The sequence below is a fragment of the Pavona decussata genome, unplaced genomic scaffold (assembly GCF_977016875.1).
Source record: "Pavona decussata unplaced genomic scaffold, jaPavDecu1.1 SCAFFOLD_42, whole genome shotgun sequence".
NCBI lineage: Eukaryota > Metazoa > Cnidaria > Anthozoa > Scleractinia > Agariciidae > Pavona > Pavona decussata.
In genome coordinates, this window is record NW_028145464.1 from 549,509 (window position 1) to 571,232 (window position 21,724).

Sequence of the window (21,724 nt, forward strand, 5' to 3'; positions counted from 1 at the left end):
TTAATACATCAGTCAGCATGACGTTTACTTTTAATTTTTAGACTTTGGAAATCAGTGCTCAGCAAGTGGAAAGATAACAAACAACCAAACAGAGAATGAATACAGATGCAAAAATACAAGATTGACGGCTTACTTCCTCAAATGCCTTCCAACAACTGCTACAAAACTGTACGATTTTCCTTTTCTTGAAGAACTGTTCTCCTTCTACAGGCTTTTAACAAATAAGTTAACGCACAAAGCCAAGAAATAACATACTATTTAAAAATATACGTTAAATACGTTATACCTTGCTTTCATACGTTAACTTATTTTGTTCCTTTGATATAACAGCTAATTGCAGTGATCCTATGTGAAAATATGTCTTATTCACATAGTATGAATATTCCCTGATATCTTTGTTTCTTTTAATAATTAACTTGTAAAATAAATTAATCTATCTGCAAGTCTTTGGAAAGAATTTTATTTCCTCTAATGAATTTCATGGCGTAGAGTTTTTAATTCTAGGCTTGAATACCAAATTTATTGCCTTCTTAATTTTTAACTTAAATCTTCCATCTCTATCGATATATAAGCGACTTATCTTAATTTAAGGAAAGTCTATTGTAAGTGTAATTTTTGTCTTAAATTTGAACAGGATTTTAGAAGGGACTGAGATCAAGAATTTACCCATGGGGACATTCCATCATATGGCAGGCCTAAATTTTCTGTAAGTTGGCGGGCAAATGAGATCACAAGAAATGTTGTAGTAGTTAAGTGTCGGCATAACGTAACAACTAAACAAATAGTAGCGGCGACATTTTATGTTTAGTTTTCCTAGAATGGAGATAGGGAGGGGATTTCTTTTCACGTTCGCACTTTGTAATAACACTTGTCGCACTTTGTAATAAAAGAGCTGTCACACTAATTGTAACAAAAAAGTTGTCGCACTTTATAATAAATTAAGCTGTCGCACTTTGAAGTAAGCGATTTCGTGATTTGGGAAATATATAACGGCGTCGATCACCATGCAGCTTCCATTTTCAACGTGTTTAGGAACTCTTAGAATCAGAGTTAGCACTAAATGTATTTTAAAATGCCTTCATGATGATATTGTTGCTGGACCGCGTTAGTATTTTAGACGGTAGGAAGAAATAGATACAGAGTAAGAAATAATTTCTGCAGATTCCGCACCTACCCATGTAAAACTACTGCTTAAAAGATTGCTGAAAGTGCTGTACACGACATTCAAAAGAGGCAGCCAAAACGTTTTTCCACAATTTGCACTTCCTCTCACAAGGAAACTACGTTACTTTCCTCGACCCTTGTCCAAAAGTTCGCCCACTGCCTTTTGAAAGACACCGTCAGCTAAATCGTTCCGTTTAGCAATGTCTTTCGCAAGTTCAAGCCACTGCTCGTTACAGTTCTCTGCACATCGTCCGTTGCGGGCTTCAGAAGAATTCCAAAATGTGTCATTTGTTTTCTTTTATGCTTTTCTTCTCTCTCTTCCACCTCCTACCCGACCTTTACGAGCAATATTGATTGAGTTGTAATGAATAGAGAATATAAGTTTTTAAAATTCAGGAGCAAACTAACAACGATAAAAGTTAATGTCACGCATTAATTAATTGTTCACCAGCGATGTAAAGCTTCTTACCGCTTGAAAATCCACGAAAATAGATCAATGAAAATAGCCAACGGTGGATCTAAAGAAGGAACTTAGGAAGTAATTTTTTTCCACTGAATTTGACCTGCTCCTTCCTCCCATCAAAAGGACACTGTTATGCCCGGTCATCATTCGTTGTAAGAAGTAGTAGCGAGGTGAAAGCACTTGGTCGCCATGACCGATTTCAGTTTCTCAGCTAAACAAATGTCAATCCGATCCAAGTTTTTAGCCTCGGCACAAAAAAATATTTTGCAATTTCTTGCAAGAGACACGAAAACTTAACGTTAAGGAATTTTCTTTCTAGCTGCAACACTTGATTTCCATATATTTGTAGTACAAACAACCGGTCTTTAACGGTCGAACTCCAAAGAACTTGAAAGAACTCGATGTTTTTGGACACAAAATGATTAAAAAAACGAAATGTAAAACTGGCATGCTCAGCCAATGGGGAGCGAGTATTTTCGCCGCTCGACCAGTCAGGAGTAAGTAATTTTGCCCTCGAGGAAAGGAAGATTAAGAAAAATTTCCTTCTATTAGAACAAATCAGCATTAAAAAAATTGCCCTCTGTATTACATTGTTATTGTTATTGTTGATGGGCAGTTTGCTGCAAATGCACTAAAAATATATATAACTGCAGAAAGGTTGAGGAACTGGTAAGGTTAGTACGTTCATACGCAAAGTAGATTTCTATAAATGCTATTAAAAATATTGGAGCTCCTCTTTTAGGCTTGGCTAAAAATATATTGTATGTCCGGACTTGAATAATAATCACGCGATTGCTCGATAATGTATCTCTTTATTTAGGCCATCCCAATAAAATGTCTCGTTTCTCATCGCTCGACCGACCCATCTTTTTTTCGAAAAGTAAAAAAAAAAAAAAAAAAAAAAAAAAAAAAAAATCCAGATTCGCTAGTCAAAGAAGCAAATACTTCAATTTACAAGCAAATGATCGTGTTTTATTAACAGCATTTGGTATGATATGATATCCTTGTCTTTAATTGACATCGATACTTCGAATGACGAACGAAAAGACCACGTTTTCGAGTTGACTTTCTAACCAGGCTTTCTTACTTAGCAGCCCGGCCTGTTCTGGAATCCAGACCCCTTCAAGTGTTCATTCATTCTTTTTTCCTTTTTTTTTTTTTTTTGCCCGACCGACCGACCCACTATCACAAGAGACGGGGCGATGGAAACAAACATTTATTAGGATGGCCTTATCTGCTTTGGTGTGTGTATATCTATATTTGGAAAAAGAGAAAACTTGTTTATGGCTCATCAAATTTATCATGAGATAACATTCTGTTAGTTACTGTCTTATTCCTAAATGAAATATATACCATTAGCTCCGAAAAAGTCAGTGTTCAACGCATCCCAATTCCTTTCACACCAATAAAACTGTTTGTGACGCGCGAATCATCCTACAAGACTGTAGTGAAATGATCCATGGAAACTTAAGAGCAAATGCACAGAAAAATCAAGCAAAATCGAAAATTCGCAGCCACAGTCGAAAACCTAACCTACCCTCATTTTCAGTCTGTAGATAGATATTAATGAGTTTACAAACCTGCTGGGGTTTATTTTTCGAAATACGCCCGATTTTTGGATTTTTTCGAGATTTTCGATCGGCTGAAATCAGCCAAGGTAAAATCGACCGCCAGAAAAAACTGCTTCGCGTAACCAAAAAAGCGATTCTATCGGCAATCTAACGATCAATTTCTATAAAATGGATATCTAACGTCCTATTTACGACAGATTTCCGGTTCTGAAGTGTAAAGTCAACACTTATCAAGAGGATTCTAAATGGTCAGTTGACAAGAGCTCACGATGCGAAAATTTATAGCCAAAACTAAATCGAGCTCTTGATAAGTGGGAATCCTCTAAATTTCCCCAAATTCTGGTTTTAAAGCCTTGAGACATAATATTTTCACGTACACTAAAAGTTTTGTTGGTTTATTTAGCGAGCGCTTCAGAATCAGTCGGCCAATTTGACGATATTTTGCGTGATCGCGGGCTAAGTGACTTAAAATTGACCTAAGTGTTTGTATACACGAACAAGTTGCATCGATCACATTGAAATGAGCGCCCCGAAATAACTCCGTTTCCCATTCCATGTGTCATTTAAAGAAAGAATTTAACTCACCATTTAATATCGACGAACTTATCACTCCAGCGAACAGGAACCTGTGACCTTGACTACCGACGTTGATACGCGTTTGAATAGTTTGCCTTCCCGGGAGAACTTGAAACATTCGATGAAACAAATGAAACTACTCTTGCTATATTGAAAGCCATTTCCAAAACTACTTGACTCATATTTTCTTGTCGGTTGTGGTAAATTGGAACTGATGTCAAATAACAGTTTAAAGCTGAGATATATCAGCGTTTTGGATATCTAGCGATAACAAACTGCTGGTTATCTGTATGCATGTAACAACAATACGTCACGCAATTCACTCTGACACACTTGCCAGCTGGTAATTTACGTTGTACCAGATATGTTTTCTTTGCTACTTGATTTTTATTCTGGCAAATCCCCACCCCCTCGATATTTCAGCCACCCAACCGCTCTGCTGTTACAGATATTTATTATCGGTGCTACATCGGTATATCGAACCAATATTAAATCACTGCCTGGGAAACTAAGCGGTCACACTCTGCATCAGAACTAACCGAAGATTCAATGAATCAGCGGCATATGCCGAAGTGGCAAATGCTCCACCACCGTGGACCGGTGTGCACCTTGTAATAATACAAAATAAAATGCTTAAAAATCAACGCACACGGCAGCTTGATAACGTGACTGCAACGAAGCGCCTAAAATATTCGACTACAGAGGATGCTGTTGTGGTCCTCGCTTATAAACCTGCGCATCTCCGATCTCCCGCTATGTGACTGCTACTCGTGCTAGATCTGTCTTACCCCTTGCACGCGTGGCCCATCTCGAATTCTTTTGCTCAAACGTTCCCCCTTCCCCACCCCCCCCCCCTCCTTCCCTGAATACGGTGTATAATTTAAAGCGAGTCTGTCCTCAGACCCTGATTAGGCTAATCAGGGTCCGGAGCCTACCTAGACACGGTATCGTTGCAAGATGGTCGTCGAGTATTTGGTAACCCAAAATCGGAGACGTTTGTCTGTTTTTATTTAGCAGGTTATAAGCCAACATAAGATCATTTTAACGACTAGATATTAGTCCGCCGCGGAATGTTCATGTTGTGTACAGTCATCCCCCATGTTTAATTGAAAAACTTGATCAGTGGCTCAACTCATCGAGTCTTCATCGTAAAGCCCCGAAGGGTTTGCCGAGGGCTCCTGCCCAAGTATAATGGTATACGATGCTTCATGAAATAACTTTGGAATGGGCAAATTGATTGATTGATTGATTGATTGATTGATTGATTGATTGATTGATTGAACGATTAACCATTATCGTGGAATACTAAAATACATACTGATTGGAGGTTTTCTTGACCAATCATGATTATGAGCCGATATGCCATTGTGTATGCTAGCTCTGTGGCATTTGCTTAAGCCGCGGCTACACGAGCGATTTTTTGCTCGCGCAGGTGATGCAATTTTTTTCAAATCGCGTCGCCAGCGCGAGAGGGTAGCTACACGAGTGACAAATTCTAGCGAGATTCGCGACAAACTGAAAGCCGCGCGAATCGCATACTTCAAGAAACCTGGGCACTGTAAACAAACATGGCATTTTTCTTCTTGACGGTAAAAAGCAAACGAGGGAAGAAGAAAAGAAAAGGTCAACGTGGGTCCGTCCGTGGCTAGCAAGGAAAAAGGAACGGGGATTTTACCATCAACTTCTGACTGACATTACAGTCGAGGATACCCCGCCGTTTCGCGAGCTATTGCGTATGACGAAGACGCAATTTTAAGGCTTAGTTGCAGGGTGGCTAGACGGGCTACTATCTCTGCGATTTTGTCGCGAAAATTTCAATTCTGGTGACTTTTTTCTTGCGATTTTTTCACCAGTCGGCTCGTCAGGTCGAGGATGGCTACACGTGCGATTATCATTTCACGCTGGCGACGCGACAAAATTTGAAAAAAATCGCATCACCTGCGCGAGCAACTAAATCGCTCGTGTAGCCGCCCCGGGAGTTGTGGGGTGGGGGAGGGGGGGGGGGGATTAATCCCATATAATGGCCTATAAGGTGTACCTTTTCACGCTTCAGGTATATGAAAGGGTAGGGATTTCATGAGTCGAAGTATATGAAAGGGTAGGGAAATCTGTCATTTAGGTATTTAAAAGGGCCTTTCATTATTTTCCAATGGAAGGTATACAAAAGGGGTACCATTTGTGAATGGAAGGTATACAAAAGGGGTACCTTTTTCTGCCAAAAATTGTTATATAGAAGGGTAAGGGGTCGTACATCGGGGCGGAGCCTCCCCGTATTAAATTACCCCCCACCCCTTCCGAGGGGGATGCATGTTTTTGCTCCCGGAGGGCTCAATCAATGAAATTCCATAATCTATAAAATCGATCGTAAAAATAGACTGATTGCGGAAATTGATGAACTAAAATCGAAGATTCAAAGAGTTGTGAGTGTCGACTTTCATTGATTTTAATCAATTTTCGTCGATTATATGCATTGTCAATGGTAATCGTTTAGCAAGTGGAAGTCTTACCTATTTTAATTTTTCTCTTCCTAAAAAGAGATCAATTGCTTATTTTCCTCTAAATGTGTCAAAAATACGAAAAACTAGTGTAAGCTGTTGTGTCTAGAAACCATGATAAAAGTGAAAGGGGTTTCTGGGCTGCTATGGAACCACATTTTATTAAGCACCTTATATACAATATGTATGTGAATTGAATTCAAATAAATTAGCAACAATGTAAAAGCTCTAGTTCGTTCACAGAAAAATTGTGTTGTGTGCATAAAATTTTCTCTTGATGCCAGGTATTGATGCGTCTCAGCACAAAAGGGGAAATGAACTTCATTCCAGCAATTTCTCTTACTATTTTTGTTAGTTGAACATTTGTTAGTGGAACGTTAATGTGGCTCAATACGTTGAGGTTCTCATTGCATCAACATTGAGCATCATACAGCATGATCATCCTCACTGCCTCCCTCCCCCACACCCGCACACCTCACCTCCTACCCCTTACCTCCAACCCCTCACAACTCACACCCACCCCCGGAATAGAATTGCCGCTTGGTACTTGATAAACGTTTACAAAAGTCCATTTTGGAGAGCATCTGTGATGAATTGACAATGATTACAATAATATGCTTTACATGCGGTACACATAGTATTGTCTTATAAAACCTTATTTCGACTGCACATACTCATTGAAAACCAGTTAAAAACCGAAGATGTTATCAAATCCATTTGAACGCGACTTTCTGAAAATCACAAAAATTATTTCCCACCAGAAAAACCACGCTATCCTAATAAAACAATTAGTTACCGCGAAACATATGACAAAAAGCAAAAATAAAACTCCCGCAAAAATTTCCTGCGGTCAGCCTCTGATATGTTTCAAAATCTGTCACGCAATCGACCCTTCGGGTCCGTCTACAGAGTGCGGTGAACTCTTATTAGCTCCAGAACAAACAGTTTACCGAAACTAAGTGTGTCACAGTCTCTCGCATGGCTCAACAACTTACCCAGGCATTTGATTGAAGAACAGCATCGTTTGTTACATTCAAATAGAATTCTAAGCAAATCCGACAAAGGAGTTTCCGAAACAGTGTATATCAGATCCAGTTGGACAACCGATTGCAGTCTCCGTCGGCTTTATTCTGCTGGTGCAAGATATAGATAGTCAAGAACCCACACTCCAATTCGAATCCATTAAACAATGGTAAGTTAAATTTTTTCTCAAATGAATTATGGTATGAGAAAATGAGTTATTAATTTCGGAGAGCTCATTTTAATGTGATTGGTGCGACTGGTCAATGTAAACAAACACCCTAAGGTCAATTTAAGTCAGTTTTAGCACAAATTTCTTCAAATCGGTCGACTCATTTTGAAGAGCGCTCGCTAGAAAACCCAACCAAACTTTTAATGTACGTGAAAATATTGTATCTCAAGGCTTCAAAACCAGAATTTGGGGAAATTTGGAGGATTCCGACTTATCAAGAGCTCGATTTTAGTTTTGGCTATAAATTTTCGCATCGTGAGCTCTTGTCAACTGACCATTTAGTAAGTGTTGACTTTACCCTTCAGAAACGGAAATCTGTCGTAGATAAGACGTTAGATGTCTTTTTTTTATAGAAATTGAACGTTAGATTTTCGATAGAATCGCTTTTTTGGTTACGCGAAGCAGTTTTTTCGGGCGGTCGATTTTACCTTGTGAGGCGGCTAATTTCAGCCGAGAGACGGGCGAAATCGAAAATCTCAAAAAAAAAAAAAAAATCCAAAAATCGGCTGTAGTTCGAAAAATAAACCCCAGCAGGTTTGTAAACTCATTAATATCTATCTACAGACTGTAAATGAGGGTAAGTTATGTTTTCGACTGTGGCCGCCCTTTGCTCGATTTCCTGTGCACTCGCCCTTAAATTTTTATACTTTTACCTTCTAATAAATTGAATTGTTTAAGGGTTTTCTCACGTCAGAGAGGACATTAGGTTAAAAACTGTATTAGTGTTCCTCTTAGTGACGTTGTCCGCATGTAATACTCTTGAGTAGATTACATTGAAAATTTTGTAAGTCTCGAATCAAGGTCAATATGTATATTCATTACATTTTCGCGCTAATTTTAGACGTAGATTTTTAGTTAGTAAGTTAGTTAGTTAGTTAGTTAGTTAGTTAGTTAGTTAGTTAGTGAGTTAGTGAGTCAGTGAGTCAGTGAGTCAGTCAGTCAGTAAGTCAGTCAGTCAGTCAGTGAGTCAGTGAGTCAGTCAGTCAGTCAGTCAGTCAGTCAGTCAGTCAGTCAGTTAGTTAGTTAGTTAGTTAGTTAGTTAGTTAGTTAGTTAGTTAGTAATTAGCTAGGTAGTTCGTGTGTGTGTGTGTGTGGTTGGGGGGGGGCTGGGGGAAAGGGGGGGGGGGTGCTGTTATTGGCTTGCATCTCCCTGTGGTTTCTAATGAAGTGCTGCTGTCCATGTAACAACGAAAAAATGTTTTTTCTTTAGTTATAGTGTAATGTTGAGGGTTGTCAGAGGCGTGAAGATCTTTCTGCGGAATTTGCCAATGAACATTATTCCGCGTGAACCTACACAGATCAGTTACAAAACTGGGCGAAAAGATTGAGCAGTGGGGAATATTAACTAACTTTCAAATTTTGATAAATTACAGAAGCTTAAGGAATAACCAGCTGCAAAATTTACAAGAGGACATTTTTTCTTCCCTGGTAGCCCTTCAGTTCCTGTAAGTACTACCCAGTGGAATGTTCTATTCGGTTCTTTGTCAACTTAATTGCGTTCTTGCGACATATTCCAAGTGCTTTCCCTGTGTTCCACTTGGAAGTGGATGTCTGGGGGGAAATAGAATACAAGAGAATCTATACAGAACAATGCATTACGGTGCTAAAATTCAAGTTGTTTGACATTTCGTTCCTCGGGAAAGTCGAGAACTTTGTTATTTTCAATTTTAAGACTATTAAACTGTTTTCTCGCAGACAGAGGACACTTTGAGTCCTAGGCTCCAGACCAAGTGGGGTGACACTTGTTGTCATCATGGCTATGACGAGCACCTAGTCTTTTAAGATCACCCTGTGTGACCTGGATTGGTAAATAAGACAGTGATGGGTGTATGAAATTGACGGCACCACAACATGATAATTTAAGTTATCGGGTGGATGAAATTAATAGAATATGAACATCAGGACCGGAACTGTAGAAGCTTTGCCTAGTATATTATTGCTAAATCGTTCATGCCACACCATTAACTTAAGACTAAAAGAGATCTACCAACTGCTAAGTGAACTCCTCAGTTTGCAATTCATTTGGAGGCGTTTGTCCATTGTCTTCGACCTAGGCTCGATTACCAGCCGCTCTTCTGGAATGAACCCAAGTTCACCCCCGAAAAGACTCTTCTCTCGGGGAGGAAAGCTGGACCCGAGGGACGGCGGAAATCAAGCCAGCACGCTTCTTATTATTTTTCTTTTTCATTAGATTATCTGGAGATAAGATAAAAATATTAATCGCATCCTATAGTTGCTTAAAAATTAACAACTACCTGGAAATGTGGGGCAATTTTGGATTACCTTTGCTTATTGCAAATAAACGTCTTTTTCTTACTCACTAGGTAAAGAATTGCCTAGTATAATAATATTAAACACAGACTACAATAATTAAACAAGGCAGTTTTGATTGACAAGCATAGTATATAACAAATGGAAACCTGGTTCAAGTGATCAAAAGAATATACGGCTAAAAGTGATGTGCAAAGAGGGAGGGAGTCAATGACTACCGAAGTGGCTGACTAAGATTGCACAAAATGTGCTGTCGATTATACCTTTTTTTTTTTTGGAGAGCCTTAATAGGCAAACGGATTTAATCACCAAGCCACGGCCAAGACCATTTCTAATAATACCTGGTAATAGGCCTGAGCTCCCGATTCCCCTGTGGAGAATTAGTCAACAAAATACAAAATTGACACAGGAAACTGGAAATTATTCCTTTAGGTATGTCGAAAACGCCATTGGCAAACGCCATTAAACTAAAACATATGCTTGGTATTTATGATCTGGACCGTGAGCAAATTGCAAAACCGACAAAAATAACTCTTCATTCCAGCTCTTTAATTGAACTTGGTTTCACGAATTCACCGTTACAAATTACAGTTTGGCGTTGTCTAACTTGTAATAAAGTGTCGTGAATCGTTTGTTACATTATTTGTTTTGTTGGACCGTACATCCGAACAGTACATTGATGAATGACATTGGATTATTAATTTGATTGACGTGTACCTCGTGATTATGTATCTTTTATATTGTTTTGTATGCGTCTCAAGTTCAGTTGTGGTTTTACGGCTTTCGAGTATGTTGTAAATAACAGGAGTTGAATTTTGATTAAATCGTTTGGAATGTTATTGCGTTTGTTTTACCTTTGGATCTGTTTTACGACAAATTGGCGCCCAACGCGGGGCACTTCTAGCCCAGAGACGATGACCGCAGATTCGAAGGAAACATTGAGTCGTTTGCGATCAATGTGAGGTGGCCATCGTGGCACTGTTACGAAATTGGAAAAAGAAGTTGACGAATTGCTGAACAACGCGAGTTCATTCGATGTGAACAGACTTTAAGTAATCGACCGACAATTGGAGGGAAAGTTAACTACTCTGGACAAACTGGACACAGATATACAAAATCTCTGCGATTTGGAACAACTCACCCAAGAGATCGAGGAATCCGATCATGTAACCGCACGAATCTTGAAATGCCGAGAAAGAATTCGAGTGTGGAACACTCAAGCATCACATGTTAATGGTTCATCTATGGGGCAAAATCCGTCTTCTCAGCATTCTTCATCGACTACGAGCCCAGTTACCGCTAGCAAACCGAAACTTCCCAAACTTACACTTCCGAAATTCCGAGGAGAAATCACAAATTGGAACACGATTTGGGATTCGTACAATTCCGTCATTCATTCCAATGGAGCAATTTCCGATATCGACAAGTTTAACTACTTGAAATCTCTGGTCGAGGGCCCAGCTGCACGTGTCATACAAGGTTTGAATCTAACCGAAGCCAACTACAACTCAGCCGTAGAATTACAAAAGGGTCGCTTTGGCAAACCTCAACAGATCATCAGCGCTCACATGGAGGAACTGTTGAAGATACCGAACTGTGTTAATGACAAGCCGCATTCGCTTAGGACCGTTTACGACAAGATAAGCGTTCATACGAGAGGTTTGGCTTCATTGGGTGTTTCTTCGAAAGAATATGGCAGTCTGCTCATACCCGTGATAATGTCGAAGTTACCGACCGAAATTCGAATTCAAATCGCTAGGAATTCAAATACCGACGTTTGGAACATAGAAGATCTCGTGAAGATCATCAAAACCGAATTGGAAGCGCGAGAAGCTGGTGAAGCTGTTAAAGCGAACGACAATCTCACTCGAAAGTCAGCGCCATCGAACAACGCCCCTCACAAGGTTTCGGGAACGCCCACTTCTTCAACTTTTCTCTCTAACCATGATCAAAGGTCTCAAAGTATCGAGAATTTCACTATTCGTTGTGTGTCCTGCGAAGAACCGCATTACTCCGCTTCATGCAAAAGAGTCACCAATCCACAAAAGCGCAGAGAAATACTTCAAAGAAAGAACAGATGTTTTGTGTGCCTCAGCTTTGGTCATCGTGGTCATGAATGTCGATCAACGAAAACGTGCCGGAATTGCAAACAAAGACACCATCAATCAATTTGTGGAGGATTCAACACGCCGTTAAACACAGGTACTACTGTTCCAGTGATCGAAGAGAGGACACCAGACAGCTCCGAAGTAATCACTAATACAACATCTGGAAGAAATGAGACAGTAATGCTGCAAATCGCGAGAGCCTTTGCTACTAATGAAGATGGAACCAAATCGACACCAGTACGAGTTCTTTTCGATAATGGCAGTCAACGTTCCTATGTGACCAACAATTTGAAGTCGAACTTAAATTTGAAGCCCTACAAGACCGAGATGTTGCATCTGAACACTTTCGGCGAACAGCGCTACCGAAAGCAAAGTTGCGACATTGTAAAACTGCGTTTACACAAATCCGATCATGAAATTGAAATCACCGCGTTGAGTTTTCCAGTGAGATGTTCATCAGTGTCAAGCAAGATTGACATTCGTAAATTTCCTCATCTCGAGTGCTTAGAATTGGCCGACGATTTCGACAACGGAGGAGGATATTCAATCTTTATTGGTGCTGATAATTATTGGAACATCGTCGAAGGCGACACTGTACGCGGCGAATCCGGCCCGATAGCTGTTAGGAGCAAGTTAGGATGGCTTCTTTCCGGTCCCGGTGGAATTCCTGCTCAATCCAACGCAGTTCTTTCGAATTTAGTAATTGCGGGTGAACATGATTTCTACGAAGTTGGCAACGATCAGCTAGTGGACACTCTCAAGCACTTCTGGGAGACTGAATCCATCGGCATCAAAGAAAAAATTGCTGACGAAGAATCAAGTGAAAATTCGTTTCTTAAGGATCTCCGTTACGATGGCACGCGTTATGTTGTTGGTCTACCATGGAAAATGGACAGAGATCCTATCCCGAGCGAGTATCAATTATGTTACAACCAATTAAATGGACTTCATCGCAAGTTGAAACGAGATCCCGAGCTACTAAGTGAATACGATGGAATCATCAAGGAACAACTGCAAATGGGAATAATCGAAGAGGTCAAAGAAGAGAAATCAACGGAAGAGTTCAGCGAGAACGTTCATTATTTACCTCATCACGCAGTTCTTCGTCAAGACCGTGAAACCACTAAAGTTCGAATTGTATACGATGGTTCTGCGAAAACGCCTGGTAATTCCTCATTGAATGATTGTCTGCAAGTAGGACCTAACCTCATCCCTCAGTTATTTGACCTCCTCCTAAAATTTCGTTCAAATCCGATCGCAATAACCGCCGACATCGAGAAAGCATTTCTCATGATTTCAATGAACGAATCGAGCAAGGATCTTTTACGATTCCTGTGGTTTAAGGATCCAACAGTAGTTCATCCCGACGTCGTACAATTTCGATTTTGCAGGCTGGTCTTTGGACTTAGACCCTCACCTTCAATACTTGGCTCCACCATTCGCTATCATTTGGATTTCTGCGAAAAACTGAAGCCTGAACTGAGAGAAGTGATTAATCTGCTACGAGAACGTCTGTATGTTGACGACTTCCTTGGAGGAGCCGATTCTGTGAAAAGAGCCGAAGAAATTTACCAAGAATCGAGAGAGATCATGCGTAAGGGTGGGTTCAATCTGCGAAAATGGAATTCCAACAGCAAAGAAGTACTTCAAGCCATCAATGATTCAGAGAAACCGCCTTGTGAAGAGAAGTCTACGCCAGCCGAATTTACCCAAGAAGACGAATCGTACGCCAAGGCGACGACTGGCCCGATAACCGACAACCAAGAAAGCAAGTTTGTTAAAGTTCTTGGCGTTAATTGGAACACTGAATCTGACGAATTCCTCTTCGATTTCACCGAGCTAATCAAATGTGCAAGATGTCTTCCTGTCACAAAACGATCACTGCTAAAATTGAGTGCAAAAATCTTCGTCCCGCTTGGTTTGCTTAGTCCGTTCGTAATACAGATGAAGATTATGTTCCAAGAACTTTGCACTCAAAAGGTCAACTGGGACCAAGAGCTCCATGGTGAAACGCTATTGAGTTTGAATTCATTTCTGACCGAACTGGAATCATTGAACAATGTCAGGATTCCGAGATATTATTTTCAAGCAAATTCGAAACCCAGTTCGATTCAACTACATGGATTTAGCGACGCATCAAAACAAGCCTACGCAGCTGTGGTCTATCTAAGATCATCATTCGATGATGGACATGTCAAGGTCAGTCTGGTGTCATCCAAGACCCGAGTTGCCCCTCTGAAGCAACAGTCAGTCCCTCGTCTCGAATTGCTGGGGACGTGCATTTTGGCGCGATTGAGGAACACCGTTCAACGCTCTCTGCCTCAAGAAATCCAGAAATTTTTCTGGACCGACTCAAAAACCGCGCTTTGTTGGATTACGAATGAAAAACCATGGAAACAGTACGTAAATCACCGGGTCGCTGAAATCCGAACCTTAACAGCCAAAGACGAGTGGAATTATTGCCCAGGAAAATTGAATCCCGCTGACTTACCCTCACGCGGAATGACAGGAATCGAAATAGTGAACAATTCGACTTGGTGGAATGGACCTGAATTCCTTCAAATGACTGAAAGCGACTGGCCAGATGTCCAATCAACTGTGGTAGACGAAACTGCTCTGTCTGAATTGGTAAAGAACCCGCCTGAAGCCACGCACGTGTTGACATGTTCTGAAGCGAAGCAACAAGAGATAAATCTCTCCGAAATCATCAATTGTGATCATTTTAGCAACTTGGATCGCCTGCTGCGCGTCACGGCGTACTATTGAAGTTTGTGAATATTCTCAAGAAGTGTCGATCAAAGTACACAACCGCCAGGAAAGAGGAGGTCATTGATTTTGAGGATCACAAGGAATTGAATGCAGCGAATCTGAAACATTCAGAGACTCTCTGGTTTCGAACAGTACAAACGAACGCGTTTTCAAGTGAAATTGGTTACATACAGAAAGGACATGGTGCAAAACCCCCTAGAGTTGATCAATTTGCATTGTTCCTCGATGACAACATGGTGCTCAGATGTCGTGGAAGGATCAACAACTCAAGTTTACAACCGGAAAGCAAAAATCCAATTTTGTTACCTTCGAATCACCATTTCGTCGATTTGTTGATCGGTCGAACTCACCAGAAAGTGAAGCATAGTTCTGTCCAAACCACACTCACCACGCTCAGGGAACGTGTTTGGATTCTCCGGGGGAGACAAACAGTCAAACGGGTATTGAGACGTTGCGTTACTTGTCGAAGACTCGAAGGATTACCGTACTCAAGCTGCAATGTTCCTGATTTACCGAGCGAGCGCGTCTCCGAAGACCCACCATTCACTCATACGGGAGTAGACTTTGCTGGACCTCTTTTCATTCGAGGAAATTCTACTGAAAGCGACAATGACAAGTGTTATGTATGTCTATCTACTTGCGCTTTTACAAGAGCCGTACACCTCGAACTAACACGAAGTCTCAGCGTGGAGTCTTTCCTGTTAGCCTTTCGCCGATTTGCAAGCCGCCGTGGTCTGCCAGCAACTTTAATGTCCGATAATGGGAAAACTTTCAAAGGATCATTGAAAGAAATCGTAAAGATTGCCCAATCGAAGAAGTCATGCGTTATTTCTCTATCAATGGTGTGAGGTGGAAGTTCATAGTCGAGAAGGCCCCGTGGTGGGGTGGATTTTGAGAGCGCCTAATTCAGAGCGTCAAGCGATGTCTGAAGAAATCAATTGGCAGGACAACCTTATCGTACGACGAGCTAAACACACTGCTTATTGAAGTGGAAACTGTGATCAATTCAAGACCGCTAACGTATATGGAAGACGATCAAGATGGTGTGAGTTAAACTCTTTCACCGTCTCACCTTGTCAATGGACGACAAGTGGCTAATACTCCCAACGATTGTCATTTCGAAATAATGAGTACGAACTCATCGTTGACACAAAGAGCAAGACATCATCGCCACCTTCTCCAACATTTCACTGGTCAATGGAGAAAAATGTATTTACTGAATTTACAAGAAAGACACTCCCAAAACTCAAGAAATCGAAAGGGAGCCGATGTCGCTGTTGGAGATGTTGTAATTCTAAAGAACGATTCAACGAACAGAATGTTTTGGAAGTTAGCTAAAGTGGAGCGTCTGTTTACTGGAAAAGATGGTATTGCTCGAGCTGCCTTAATCAAAGTTTCTAATTCAGATCGCAATCCTCGACTGTTGAAAAGAAGTGTGAAACATTTGTACCCCCGGAAGTCAAGTCTAACGAGAGTGAAGCCGAAGAATTCGAAACAGAAGTGACAAGCATTCCCCCTGAGTGCGCTACGCCAAACGTTAGACCCCGTCGCAATGCTGCGCTGATGGGTGAACTATTGCGAAGATTTCTTTCATAGCATGTTTTATATTCAACGATTTACTTATTGACAGTTTGGTCACTGATGTGATCCAAATCGGGGGAGTGTGTCGTAAATCGTTTGTTACATTATTTGTTTTGTTGGACCGTACATCCGAACAGTACATTGATGAATGACATTTGATTATTAATTTGATTGACGTGTACCTCGTGACTTTGTATCTTTTATATCGTTTTGTATGCGTCTCAAGTTCAGTTGTGGTTTTACAGCTTTCGAGTATGTTGTAAATAACAGGAGTTGAATTTTGATTAAATCGTTTTGAATGTTATTGCGTTTGTTTTACCTTTGGATCTGTTTTACGACATTAAGGACCTGCAATAATTCATTTGAAACACAAGGCCCATTGAGAGCGTACAATACGCGTCAACTGAAAATACGAATAAAGAAAATTTCCTTGTAGGGATAAACGACCTTACCATAAAAAAAACCCGCCATGTTGGGGGGAAGGCAAAAAAAGGGATGCCTTAAAATTGCTGGGTCGTAGTTGGTCTGCAAAGTTACCGTCTGTTACTTAAACATGCTTCACAATCATAATCATAATCCATCTTCACTTTTGATGTATTTTTTGATGATGTTAGGGTTAAAGGTCTTGGTTAAAGTGACCTATTTTTTTTTTTCATAGGGATTTGTCATGGAATAAAATTGAAAAACTGTCTAAGGAGATATTTGCAAACCTGACGTCGTTGACAATTCTGTAAGCTGTTGGATATATCTTGGTTTGTCATCTTAACACTAATTAAAAGGTTCTTGAGTCTTTTTACTTAAGAGTTTTTTTTTAATTATGTTAGTTGGGAGAGACATAAATTGCAAAAGCAAATTTTATCTGCTGAAAATCTTGGAGCATGATTTTATGAGACAGTGTTCATTACGGTAAAATTTGATTTTCTATCAATCAATTTTGTTAGTGAGGTTGACGTGTTTTGGCAAGACTATGTTTCAGATAATGGTAACTCGTGATACTGAAAATAATACATTGTGTAATAAGTTGTCTTTCATGCATTTTTTGATATCTGAAGCCTAGCACAGCTGGAGAAATTTTCAAAAAAACAAATTTTAGACTTACGAACGCTCTTTATTTATTTATTTATTTATTTATTTATTTATTTATTATTTTCCTTTTTATCAATACCAGAGAACACGGGGCCGGAAGGGGAGAAGGGGGGAGGAATGCAGCTAGGGGGAACTTTAAATAATTACCATGACCTAATTCTATCTTTATTGGGATCTTTTTTATGTTTTTGGTCGGGACCTGAGGAGTGGTGCACTCCGCCCCCACCCCCCTCCCCTACAACTTTGCAACTATAGAAGCTATGATAATGAGGCCTGGAGGATATATAGTACGTCCAAAGATGTTTAATTTGAGGTCGAAAGGTGATGAGGTCATATGACGTGGTTATTAAGTTATGATTGAGAAATGGATACCATATTTGGATCTGCCACCTTGGATTCTTGGACTTCCCCAAAACTTTAGGAAAACGCCAAAATAAAGCAAGACATATTCAAAACCAATAAAGGAACATTAATATAAGCTCAAAACATAACGATTACAGTAATAGATTTTGTGAAAAAAAAAAGCCTGTCAAATATTGGTCACCGTGGTAACATAAAAGTCAATAACCGACCGCATCAGTTGTTTTCCAGATAAAGTTCCTAAAAACTCCGGAGGTGTCATGGTGTTTGCGAAAAAAATTAAAATGTTACCCTTGTTCAAAGTCGTCACGGGCAGAATTCCCCACACCCCCTCCCAACCTCGTTCTCATTGTTTCTCCTCCTCACGTCCCTGGGAGCGAGAGAGGGGAGACCCTGGTTGGGGCTGATCACGTGTCTTCCAGATAAAAATTAGACCCAGGGAGGGGTCCCGGGGAAGGAGTCCATCGCTTGCTATGCTTTGTCAAGATTTATTTGTTTGAAATTACTGTCACGAGTTGTAGACAAACTGAATCAAACTGTATCAATGTTACCAAGGTTGTAGGCACAGCAATTTCATTTCTTCCACAAACTTTAAAAGAGCTTTTAAGCTCTTAAAAGGGGTTTTAATCTTTCTTTATTTTTCGAAAAAGCGATTTTGTTCTTCTTTGGAGCCAGTTCAATCAATTCGTTTTCAACTGGTAAAACAACCATCGTGATGGGTTGATTTGCCGAACGGCTGAGACTCTGTGACAAGATAAATAATCGCAGAAAATGAATTCATGTCCGATCGAAGGATAGTATATTTCAAGAAATGTCTTGAGTATTTATGAAAGTAAAGCTTATCTGAAATTCTGTTATACCATATGGAGAATCGGGCCGAGTTCTACTCGTTCTGAAGGACATTCTGCAGCAACTACCCTGCCAGCAGAGCGTTTCTCTCTGGCATGTGCGTGGTTGTTCGCGTCTCTGGTAATAATTAAGCGTCGTTGGTTTGTTTACGTCCACGTTCCCTCGGGGACGTAAATAAACCAACAATGCGAAATACCAGAAAGACAGAAAGACAGCGCTATTCCTGTTCAACGACCGTCATTCGATATGCTTGTCTAATCATTTTAATGCAAGTTTCACTTTTCAACTTCCGACCAGCATGATTGATCAAGGATATACTGCTCCAAAGAGAAACTGCTCTACTTGTGCGGGCGCAAATTAATATGTTGGAGAGTGATCGTGAGTACCGTGTGTACACTATGTCAAGCTCACATCACAGTCAATCAGGTATCCATGGCCTTAGAAAACATAACGAATCTATTTGAAATCAATGGATTAGTATTGGGACTGGACTATTTTATGCGCGCTACTGTAGCTAACTGCAACAAGCAAGGCTCATTCAAGATCGATTGATGAAGATGCCGCCTAATTTACTTCCCAAGTGAACGTACATGCTAAAAGATTCAATATTTGCAAGAATAGACCGGCTCTGTTAGCAGATTTATAGCAACAAACGGTACACAGGAAATGGCACATAAGCAAAACACTTTCGGAACGAGGATGTACGGCATGACTATACCGATTTTTTTTACAGAAACGAGCAAAGAAAACCGTCTCAAAATAATCGTTGCGATACAAGAACAAAATGACATTTGTTCCAGCTGATGGCGTTTAAATGAAATTAGTCTGCGGCGACTGCGGCTGCCAGAAAAAATTTCCTGCCGCGTTCAATTATTTCCGGCTTTTAAATTTTTTGAGCGTATGCGGTGCGGAGGACGACTCCTCGATGCACCGATTTACTTTTAATTCAAATGATGCCTGATTTTCAGAGATCGTGGACTTGACGACTGAAAAATTATTCGGTCTTCGCTCGCATGGTCTACAAAGTAGATGTGGCAAAAATTCACTCAATGGAAGTACGTCGCAGTAAAGCTCCTCGGCTACCACCAGGAGTAGTCGATTCCCCTTGCTGTAAAGAACTCGACAATTACTCGTATTTCCAACTGATTTACAAAGTCGACAGCAGCTCACATTCACAGATTCTCTCCTTTATTACACCTTTTTAGGGGTTTCTGAACGACCACTCGACTTAACCTTTGAAACACGCACAAATCGCAAGTTGATCTTCACAGACTGAGGCATGTCTACCCATCCCCGTTACACTTAGTGTAGGCAGCCTGACACTTAACCACTCCTTCCAGCAGTCACTTATTTGTAATCTCCTAGACTCTGGGAAACACGTGACCAGCTCCAACCGGGGTTTCCCCCCTCTCGCTCATTGGGACATGAAGATGAGAGGCCCTGGGAACGAGGTTGCTTTGCCCCCCCTCCCCCTCCCACACCCCCTTCCAACCCTAGGTCTAGATAGAGTTAAATATAACTATTTTTTTTCCTAAAAGTTAAGGCGAGTTTAAACCTGAAAGCCGTTTTCACTCTGCTTAAAATTGGTTTAATAAAAATATCTCGTTTGCAAAGCAATACCAAAACCCTCTGCTCTTAACACAAATCAATGCTTTGGAGTGTTTTGCAAATTTTTTGTTGATATTCAGGTAAATTTGGGAGGAAATAATTTTTCTAAAAAGAGTAGTAAATTTTGGAGAAACAAGAAAGAGTTAAGATTTGATGTAGTTTCAAAATTAGAATTTGAACTAAAAAATTGATATATGGACACCCAAACAGTCCCCTACCAACCTGGGGTGCTCTTGCTTTGGGGGCTACTGTTTATTGGTGTTCCAAAAATAATTTCCTTTCTGTCATCCCGACTTTAAACCACTTAAATTTTCATTCAAATTCACGTTTACCCCCACCTTAACTAAAAACTATTATTAAAACCCACCTTCAGACTGAATTGCCAACGTTTACGGTAATGTATGCTATCTTATTTTGACTCATAATATCTCGAAGATTCCATTGTCAATGAGTTTTGTCAAAAAAAAAATCTGAGTGATCATTTAGTGGCTAGACTGTTTACAATCCCTTAATTTCTGGTGTGATTTTTGAAATAGTATTTTTTTTATCAAAATGCCGACATCTTAGTTTGTACAGCTGAGCGTTGCTTAAATTTTACTAGCTTCAGTGTTACGGACGATGTGGAATCTAGCAAAGGAGATTGTTTGAAGCAAATATTAGCGTCTTGAGTCACTTCTTACCTATCTTGAAATAGTTTATACTGGCGTCATTCGAATAAACTTTCAGTTTAATCATTTTAAGACTTAAAATGTTCACGACTTTGCTGTAAGAAAGTGAGTGACATCCTCGTTCTCTTAAAATCAGGTACTAAAGAACCCTCACCTTTAAGGACGGTTGATCAGTCAATCAATTAATTATTATTTTGATGGTTACCAATTTCTAAGCTAATTACGTCGCACCCCAAGTAGCGAGAGGTAATCGAGGCGGGCAGTGAAAGACTGATGATTGCTATGACAAGTTATTTATCATCCATTCCCTGCAAACTTTTGATCGATAACTAGTCCTGTGTTAATTTAAGCCAAGTTACTAAGAGAATGACTTTAATTGATTTAATATGATAACAGCGATCCATATAAAATAGGTAAATTCAATAACTTGTTACTTTTCAGGTTTCTATGGACAAATAAAATAAAGGATCTACCGGAAGACGTATTCTCAAAGTTGCCAACTTTAACGGCCCTGTACGTTTATTGGTTTTGTTTGTTGTTGTTGTTTTTTTTTTTTTCAGTAGTAGCCTGCGAGAGCAGACGCCTTTTCCGGCTTTCATTTCACCCGCCGCGAAAAGAGCTTCTGCTTAACCGAGTTCAGGATGCATCTGCTATGACGTCAGTATCTCTCAAAACGTCACAATTCAGCTACTGTTTTCGGACGGTTAGCACACGTGATTGAAACAAAAGCCGTAAAAGGCGTCTGCTCTCGCAGGTTGTTTTTTTTTTTTTTTATAAGACTGTTTTTTTTTTTTTTTTTTGCAATTGTGCCCTTAAGAAATAGAAGCATACTCACTTTTTCCCGATAACGCAAATATTAAAATTAGACTACTGTGTACCAAAAAATATCAGAAATTCGCATTC

The 21,724-nt window shown here is 40.1% G+C and overlaps 2 protein-coding genes across 2 annotated transcripts in view; both read left to right on the plus strand.

The window, feature by feature from the left end:
- LOC146482836 (uncharacterized) overlaps nucleotides 1-21,724 on the plus strand; it is a 66,519-nt gene that overhangs the window by 31,009 nt on the left and 13,786 nt on the right. The window contains exons 5-8 of the mRNA XM_085106691.1: nucleotides 42-168; nucleotides 635-706; nucleotides 16,909-16,980; nucleotides 21,263-21,334. Coding sequence (XP_084962817.1) covers nucleotides 42-168; nucleotides 635-706; nucleotides 16,909-16,980; nucleotides 21,263-21,334 — 343 coding nt within the window. The remainder of the gene's footprint in view (nucleotides 1-41; nucleotides 169-634; nucleotides 707-16,908; nucleotides 16,981-21,262; nucleotides 21,335-21,724) is intronic.
- Nucleotides 11,037-16,554, plus strand: LOC146482839 (uncharacterized). The gene is made up of 2 exons (XM_085106692.1): nucleotides 11,037-15,124; nucleotides 15,187-16,554. The coding sequence occupies exon 1, from the start codon at nucleotides 11,037-11,039 to the stop codon at nucleotides 14,664-14,666; it is 3,630 nt and encodes a 1,209-aa protein (XP_084962818.1). The 3' UTR covers nucleotides 14,667-15,124; nucleotides 15,187-16,554.

Excerpts from the sequence above, each read along its gene's own strand:
- LOC146482839 (XM_085106692.1), top strand. The coding sequence starts at position 11,037 with ATGGGGCAAAATCCGTCTTCTCAGCATTCTTCATCGACTACGAGCCCA.